General features: G+C 30.0%; 1 protein-coding gene across 1 annotated transcript; it reads right to left on the bottom strand.

Annotated features, from left to right (window-relative positions):
- Nucleotides 1-4,086: 4,086 nt before the first annotated feature.
- Phum_PHUM034510 (suppressor protein SRP40, putative) lies at nucleotides 4,087-6,893 on the bottom strand (the record flags this gene model as incomplete). The annotated part of the gene is made up of 5 exons (XM_002423019.1): nucleotides 4,087-4,371; nucleotides 4,464-4,598; nucleotides 4,697-4,876; nucleotides 4,957-5,224; nucleotides 5,824-6,893. 5 exons carry the CDS (start codon nucleotides 6,891-6,893, stop codon nucleotides 4,087-4,089), a joined length of 1,938 nt encoding a protein of 645 aa, XP_002423064.1.
- Nucleotides 6,894-9,767: the final 2,874 nt, after the last annotated feature.

The raw sequence follows: 9,767 nt of genomic DNA, 5'->3' as shown, positions 1-9,767 counted from the left end.
GATGCGATGATGATGGTGACGATGATGATGATGTTGATGACGATGATGATGATGATGATGATGACGTCGGTTAAAAAACACCGATCGAAATTCCATTTTTTTTTATCGAGGTGGGGAGGGGGAGGCTCAGTGAGTATATTTATAATTAAAATCGTCAATCAATGAAATTTTTTTAAAAAAAAAAAAAAATTATTTTCGCGCCAAAATTTAAATTTAATTTTTTTTTAGTATTAAAAGTAAACACCCGCGAATATTTTAAACGAAAAAAAAAAATGTTTTGTAATGAAAATATTAATAAGACCCCCGTGAAGTGAAAATCGTGGGAAAATATTTAAAAAAAAAAAAATAATAATAATAATAATAATAATTTTTTTTTTTTTAAACTCTTTCGAATGTCGTTTGGTCGTACGAACAACAACAAAAAAAACCAATAATAATAAATAAATAAATCGAAAAAGTTTACCGATCGGTTTTTAATAATAATAATAATAATAATAATAATAATATTAATAATAAAAATCTATTGACACGTTTTTCAATTGTTAAATTGAAAAAAAAAAATAAAAAAATTTTTTTTTTTAATTTTAATTTTTTTTCGAACCGTCGAACTTGAATAAAAAAATAAAAAAAAACACGTTTGACCCTTCCCTCCCCTCCCCTTTTTAAATATCGTCGTCTTTGTCGCAAAAAAAAAGAAAAACTTGCGTCATTTTTCCCCGCCGTTCGAATTTAAAAAAAATTTTTTTTTTTTTTTCGTTCCCCTTTTTCTCTTCTTCCCTTAATATTATTATTATTATTTCATTTTGGTTTTTACTTTTATTCGGCATATGCGACATGTCCCGCATATACGTCATAGGTTTGGGACATAAAGGGTGGTAGCATTGAAGTTTTGGGAGGTGGGGAGGGGGGTGAGTGCGTGTACCACGTCCGCCCACTACATATGGCATCCATTAAACGTAACATAAACCGAGAGGCAAACAATTTTTTTGTAAATTGTTTTTCATGTTCGAACAAAGGGTATACGAATAATAATAATAATAATTTTTTTTTCGCGTTACCATTTTCAACTTCCTGTCATGTATTTTATTCAATCACGTGACACCTCTCTCTCTCTCTCTCTCTCTCTCTTATCGTTTAATAACGAACTCGCACATTTTGATTTTTTTTTTTTTTTTCGTTGCGTTATAACGAAATGATTTGATTAACGTTTTTATCAAATTAATTTTATTAAAAATTAAACGAAAGAAAGGTTTAATGATTGAGGTCAAAGGTCAAATTTTAATATAAATCAAAACGTATCCGGATAAAATTAAAAAAAAAAACAAATTTTTCTAATACAAAAAACATTTTTTTTTTTTTTTTTTTTACAATAATTAAAAACGTACGAAGAATTACAGAAATTAAAAAAAAGTATTATTATCATTATTATTACTATCATTCAATTACAAAATCGAATAATAATAATAATAATAGAAAATTTAAAAAAAAAAAAAATGAAAATTTCAATTGTATTACATACGTCATACACACATGTGCACAAAAGCTTTCAAAGTAAAAATAAAACTCACCGCAACAACAAAATAATCGTCATCGTCGCCATGACAGTGACGTCATTAAAAACGATTAAAAATGTCGTCAAATTTTTACAACAGCCAAGCAAACAAACAAACATTCAATTATTTTTTATTAAATAAATGCATTTTTATTTTGAGCAAAATTATTTTAATTTTAATTAATTTTATGTGTGTGTGTGTGTTCATAAAAAGGCAACAAGACGAATTTTTTTTTCCTTTTGTTTTGGTTTTTTAAATTTAAATTTAAAAAAAAAAATTCAAAAATAACCTTTCACCTTTCGAAATTGCCCTCACGATTTAAGTTGACCTTTTTTCTATTTCACTTTTTTCAAAAATTAAAAAAACCCGAATACATATTTATTAAACAGTCGCAATAGTGATTCCGATGATGATGATGATAATAATAATAATAATAATTAATAATAATAATAATAATAATTAATAATAATAATAATGAAAAACAACAGTAGAAAAATTTAAAAAAAAAAAAAAATTTTTTTTTGTTTTAATTAAAAAAAATAAAAATAAAAAATAAAAAAGATTCACTTACTCGATTGAGATTCATAACAAAATAATAATAATAAATTTTTAAAATTAATTTAAAAAAAAAAAAAAAAAAAAGAAAATCACTTTCGTCGTCCATTTTACTTCCGTCTGGTCTCAGCGTCCATTTAAAATGAAAATCAAGTTGGCAACTATGAAAAAAATGACCGCCATTTTGTTTTAAATACTACGTAAATCCTACGAAGTACTACGTTGGTCGTGAAGATTTTTATATAATTATTATTAACTATTAATTACAGATTTCCGTTATATAAATTAAATTATAATTATTATTATATTTATTAATTATAATTATTAATAGCAATAATAATAATAAAAAATAATAATAATAATAACAAAATAAAACGGTTTCAACAATTTTTTTTTCTTTTTTTTTAAATATTAAACAAAAATTAATAATATAATAAAATACTTTTTAATAATAATAATAAAAAACAAATATTTATGTTTATATTTACATTTGAATAAACAAAAAAAAATGGAGAAAAAAATGAGATTCAATGATTACCGCTTATTTCGTGCCGCCATTTTGAAAAATTAGTTATAAGAATAATAATGATAATTTTTTTTTAAAATAATCGACACAAATACTGATGTAAAAATTTTTTATTTGCTTCTTACGTGTAAATACTTCGTATTCCCGAAAATGGGAATAAAAAAAAAAATGTTTGTACGGGCGAGTGCGTAGGGGGGGGAGGGGGGAAGAAAAAAAAAATAAGAAAAAATTGTTGAAACTCACAAAAAAAAAAAACAAAATTAATTTCAATTGGAAAACAATAACAACAATAATAATAATATTAACGAATGTAAAAAATAAATTAATAAAAATATTTTTCAATTAAAAACAAATTTTTCAAATTTTTTTCTTTTACCTAAAATGTTAACGACGACGAAAATAATTAATAATAATAATAATAAATGTAAAAAAATCCCTGAAAAATAAATAAAAAAGGCCGGAATAATAATAATGTTCAGATTTCAGTCTGTCAGTCGAGTCAGTTAATCAATCAATCAATCAATCAGTCAGTAAGTCATTCGCTTATTAAGAGTATTATTAATAATGACAAAAGTAAATGAGAACAACCAATAAAAAATACAAAATAATAATAATAATAATAATAATAATAATAATAATAATAGTGACTAATAATGAACGACTCAATAATTAATAATTTCATCATCATCATCATCATCATCATCAACGGTGTTACAATTAATAATATTTTATTTTTTTTTCCTTTTCAATAATTAAAAAGCTTACTTATTAATTAATAATAATAATAATGATAATTGATAATAATTTTAAAAAATGTTAATTAATTAGTTTTAATCGTTAAATTGGTCTTTTTTTTTCATTTTGATAATAGCAATAATAATAATAATAATAATAATAAAACTAAAAGCTAAGCGCACTTTATTTGTATACCAATTTAAAAATTTTCCTTTTTTTTTTCCTTTTTTCTTTTTTTTTTTTTTGCATGCATGCAAAACTAAGGCTTTTAATTAATTATTATCATTATGTGACACAAAAAGCTTGCTGCTTGGGACAAATGTTAATAATAATAATAATAAAAAATAAACTATTTACAATTTCTTTCTTTTTTTTTTTTTTTTAAATATATATATGTATACGTCTTTCATCATTTTGAGATAAATACTAGAAAAAAAAGGAGAAGATGAAAATGGATACACGGAGGTAAGGTAGGAGGGAAGGGAGAGGGGGAGGAAGAGAGAGAGAGAGAGAGAGAGAGGAAGAGAATAATCTCCAATGCACGTTCCTTTTTTTTTCTCCTTTTTTTTCCAATTCGAATCACGGTCACGGTTGATAAGAGATAATAATAACGATAATGATGACGTGAATTAAATTAAATTAAATTAAATTTAAAAAACAATAATAATAATAATAATGATAATGATAATGATAATAATTGAACGCGGTGACTGAATATCATTTGGCAAAAATTTCAACTTCCGCTTCGCCATTTACGACTTTGTTCTCTTTCAATTCTTTCATTTTTCTCCTTCTTTCTTCCAGCATTTTTTTCCTCGTTTCTTCTCTCGCTTTTTTTGCCGCCTCGGATTTTTGACTCGATTTTTCACCCGAATTCACTCCCGTCCCGTTCGAATTTGTAGATTTTCTCGGAGTGCTTTTATTAACCCCACCCGGAGATTGATGACCTTTTGAAATCGGACTCATGCTGTTTTTCTTTTTCGTCGCCGCGACGGATGATGCCTGAAAAATGGGAAAAAAAATTCTTTAATTTTTTCATCCGTGACGAATGCGTCGCGTAAACTATTTCCGGTGACAAATAATAATAATAATACCTTCCAGTTATTTTTTTTCAATTCTTCGAGCTCGTCGAAAACTCCGTAAACTTGTTTGACTTGAAGCATTACCATGTCCCAAAAACCTGCCAAATCGTCGCTCGTCGTTCTAAACGGTTCCGATGGTTTTTCATTCTGTAATTTTTTTCGGTTTAAATAATAATAATAATAATAATTATTATCATCATCATTATGATTACGCACAACGTCATAAATATATACTGTCAACGAACCAAATTTTTTTGGCATAATCCTTCGAACTGATTCAATTTTTGGCACATGAGCAATCTCGCTTTTCCAGCGGCCGCGCATAATTTTCCCGTAATTTCCTCCGGAAGATTTTCACCGTTTTCTAATTCGGTTTCTGCGAATTTCGCTAAACTTTCTAATCGATCAGTCTCCTTTTTCAACAGCTAAAAATCAAAAAATCAAAATTTTTTTCGATGCCAAAAATCCGTTCGCGTTCACAAAAGGTTGATTATATATACCTTACCTTGAGAAAATAATGACCGTTTTTCTCAGTTATCGAATCATTTTCGATTTCGGGTTCTGATTTTCCCTCGACGCCGAAATCGTTTGAATTAGTCAAGGTCGAGCCGTTCGTCAAACACGGTTCAGTCGCAGTAACTACTTCCGGTTTCTGAAGAGTTGCTTTTGGTAAGTTATTTCCGTTTGACGTTGAGCAAGGCAAATCGCTTAATGGTAATTCAAGGTTACTATTATTATTATTATTATTCGTTTGACAATTATTTTCTCCACGCCTGAAACCAAAAGAGTTGGTGAAAAAATAATAATAATAATAATAATTTAACGGTAGCAAAAAAAAAAAAAAAAATTTTTACGTCATCTTTTCTTTTCAAATTCCCCGCCTTCCCTCTCTCCCTCCCCCTACCCGATGTCGTTTCAAACTCGACAACCGCGTTTGTTCAAAAAAAAAATTTCTCCCGAGATTATTTATTGAAAGAAACAAAATGGAAAACGTTTACAATCCTTGCTCCGAATTCAAAACAAGGTTTTTCATCCGAAGGCGATGAAATTTTCACTCGACATCTTTGAAAGCTTAAAAAAAAAAAAAAAAAAAAAATTTGGGAGGAGAAACTCGAATTCAAACGCCTAACGTTGAACACAAATAATTTTAATACTTTTTGCAAAAAAAAAAAATGTCACCATTGTGTGGTTCGTGAGAAGAATTTAAATGGAAAATTCAAATTGAGAAAGAAAAGACAACAATAAAAAAAAAAAGCTATGACGACATCGTAATTTAAAAAACAACGAATGACGTAATTGGTCGTACTTGTTGTTGTTGTTAAAGTTTACTTTCAAATTTAGAAGGTATCCCGTTTGTTTTTCAACTACTTACTTCTTTTCCGTTGATGATGATGATGATGATGATGAAAACGTTTCGTCGTTCGACATTTTGTCCGACGAGACTTTCGACTTCGTACATGATGATGATGATGATGATTTTTGCGAGTAAAATCCTTGTGCCAAAGCTCCCGGTCCGTACAACCTTTCGATTCTCTGCTGTATCGAACTACTCGAATCGCATATGAGTTGTTCTCCCCTGGGCAAATTAGAACTTTTCCCGTTCGTTTTATTATTATTATTAACATTTTGTTTGCAATTGTTTTCGAACGAACTAATACTTTTCAAAAAACTGTTACAATTTTTCTCTGGACTTTTTAATATTTTCGGACTGAAACCCAAATTCGAATAACCCCGTCTCGATCCGACAACTTTCGAATTGACGTTCGACTCGTCGTTCGATTTCGATTCCTCGATGTTTCTACTATCGAAACCGTTGACGCGAATCGACGAATCTCTCCCGGTCGCGTTTCGGAATGTCGATATCGTTTTCGTCGACGTGGATATGTTGACGAATTTTTCCGTTTGATTCTCGATTCCGTTTCCCGCGGCCGTCGAACTTTCCGAACTTTCTACCTGAACGATTTTTTTCACGGTCGTTTCGGTCCCTCCGTTCGCCTGTCCCGGATGATATTTAAAGTCTAAATCCAACCTGTATGGACTGCTTTCTCTCTGCCGGCTATTGCTCAACACCAAACTTTCTCTCTGATTTTTCGCAGACCAGAAACCCTCTCTCAACTTGCTGTCGTAATTTATTACGTTACGGTAACCGCTGTTGGAACATGAAACCCCTAAATAACTCGGTTTTTTATTTGCTTCTCCATCGAGTGCGTCGTACGCGTCGTTAACCGTTTCCTTATCATTATTAATTTTTTCCGTTATGTAATAGGATTCGTAGGTTGTCGTGTGTTGTTCCGTTCCGTCTATTTCTTTCACGGATTCGAAAAATTTTGCCGTTCTTTTGACGTATTCCGGAGTTTGAAAAACCTGAGCCGGTTTCTCCAAGACCGTGTTACCGTTCGTTTCCGTTGCACTGATGTTACCATTCGCTCTACTTTTCATCATGTGATCGTGTTCTGTAAAAAAAAAAAAAAAAAAAAAAAAAGAAAATTTAGAAACTAAAATTTACACAAATTTTTATTTTAACCGCTAAGGAAATCGAATGCAGGGGAGAAAAAAAAAATGTTTCTGTGACCTCTCAAAAACAATAACATATTTCTTATCATCTGGGAAACAGAAACGAAACGAAGAAGAAGAAATTTAAAGTTTTGGCAATCGAACATTACAGAAACTTCATCATCTCGATCCGACAAAGACAAAGATACACGAGGAACACAAACGTTTAATAACCTCTTAAAAAATTCTTTTAAAAAAAATAAAATTCTAATTATATCTATCATTCGAGAAAGAGAAAATAAATAATATTAACAACAGTCAGAAAAATCAACAATAAAAATAATAATAATAATAATAATAATATTATCTTAATTTCAAAATCAAAGTCGAATGAGAGAAAGAAAAATTCTTTCTTTATACTTGGAGAACAATGTTCAACAGTTTAGATTTCATAGATTCTTACGATCGTCTTATGGTCTCTGGTAAATGACAAAAACAACGCAAGAGAGAGAGAGAGAGAGAGAGAGAGAGAGAGGGAAATATTTCTTTTAAAAAGAAAGACTTCACAATTTGTTTTTATCCCCGACGACAACAACAACAACAACAAAACATTTATTTAAAACAATAATAATAATAATAACAATAGTCTATTTTTAAACAAAGGAGAAGACGGGGGGGGTGGTGGAAAATTATTTATGGAAAGATGGAAAATAACGATGATTGATTGATTTCAAAGATTTATTAATTAATTTTTCATTTTGGTAATTAGTAAATTACAAGAAAAAAAATAAATAAAAATTGGAGATCGGGGAAGAAGAAAAATATTACAACAACAACAAAAATGAATCTTTTGCCACGACGAAAGAATTTAATTTTAATTTTAATTTTTTTAATTTTTTTTTAACGACATCGCATGGGAGAGAGAAATGGTTTCGTTCGTCAACTCATTAACATAAAATATTTAAAACGATAATAAATAATTTAAAAAAAAAAAAAAAGAAAATAAAATAAATTAAAAAATTGAAAGGGAAAGAAAGAGAAAGAGAGAGAGAGAGAGAGAGAGAAAGAGAGAGAAACATTTTCAAGCTCTGATTAATACACGGTAATCGTTAACGGGGAGAAAAAAAAAAACCGCTTGCGAAATGAATTCAGGAAAATTTTTTCCGTTTAGGTGTTGCGAAACGAGGGGAAGGAGGGAAGGGGAGGGGGGGGGCAAACAACAAGTTTTTTGACAAAATAGGAAAAAGTGAAATAACGCTAAAAAAGAAAAACAGATCAAAGGTGAATGATGTTACGATTCGCGAATTTAAAATGATAATAGTAATTTTTTGGGGGGAAATTTTGACGTACCTTCAGAATAAAATTTTTTATTCGCATCGTTCCTTGTCCCTCCTTCGACGGATTCCATCATCATCCTTTCGTCTGACTTTAAATCATGCGGCGAATTTGATTTTCCTACGGGTTTTCTCAGCCAAATTTTAGACGTCGTCGAAGTTGTTGCCGCGAACGAACATTTTTCAAACGAATCTCTTGTGTTGGTAGTAGTAGTTGTGATGGGGGTGGTGGTGGTATCCTTACATGTTTTACAACTGAAAACAAACAAAAAAAATCGAGACGATAATTTAAAACAATTAAATAGTAATAATAACAATATTAAAGAAAAAAAAAAAAAAAGGAAAAACACCGCGTCACGTGATCCATTCGTCTTTCAAACGTTTAAATTTTTTTTTTTTTTTTTTTAATTTTTAACTTAAAAACTTCCTCGAGGTGGAAAAATTTAAATTAGCCTCCTAAATCCTTAAAAAAAAATTAAAAATGACGTTTTAATTCAAAATATATATAAAATAGAATTTTAATGAATTCCGCCCGAGCATTTTTTTTTTCTTTTTCTTTGTCCGAACGAATATTTAACATTGAAAAAAAAAAAAAATCAATGGGGAAAATTGAAAACCGACGACGAGTGGGTCGTTCTTTATGCGCGTTCTTAAGAGTGGGAAATGAAAGAAAGAAACGTTAAACACGTCTTATGAAACTCCATAGCGGTCCTACCTCCTCCGATCTTGACACCCTCAAAATAGGGGACAAGGTTAAAAGCTCAAAACTTGGCAAAACTATTCGTCGCGAAATCAAAATCACAAATTTTCTCATTTCGAAACCTCTCTAAAGCCCTACCTACCCGCCCTTACCCCTACGCACCCTTACCCGAAAGGACTTACGTGTGTCGCCCTCGTGCTTATGCGTCTATAAAACACGCGCGAATCATTAAAAGAGGCTCGTGTTATGTTAATTAGACAAAGTCATTACCTTCTCGATATATTTCCGATAATAATACGATTAATAACCTCGCACGAATCGTACACGAAAAAATGATAATGATAATAATAGAATTTAATCGAATGGTGTGTGTGTATGTGTGTGCGTGTGATGAAACCACAACGTGAGAAAAGGTAAAAATAATTGAATCGCGATGCCGGCGCGATTGACTTTTTATGTCAAACTAATACTATGTGGGCAACGACCCCCGTCGTTGTTGACATCCATTACTAAATATACCCGAAAAAGTTAATTACTCTCGTTCGATGATGATGATGATGATGATGGCGGCAATGATTAACGAAAAACTATTGTTGTATCGGCCTAATGGTATTTTAATGAAATGTGAATGAATGACAAAATTAAACAATTCGTGTAAAATGTCAATAATTTTGTAATAATAATCGTTTTCCATCCCCCTTTCCCTTCCACTCCGAAACCCATTTATTTGAAATTTAGAGAGCACTTTGACCTCTCGAACCCGTTTTAACCTTTCACGAACACACCACC

Source organism: Pediculus humanus, genomic scaffold, assembly GCF_000006295.1.
Source record: "Pediculus humanus corporis 1103172107383 genomic scaffold, whole genome shotgun sequence".
Lineage (NCBI taxonomy): Eukaryota > Metazoa > Arthropoda > Insecta > Psocodea > Pediculidae > Pediculus > Pediculus humanus.
Note: the sequence above shows the minus strand (reverse complement) of the source record. Positions and strands in the feature narration are given on the sequence as shown.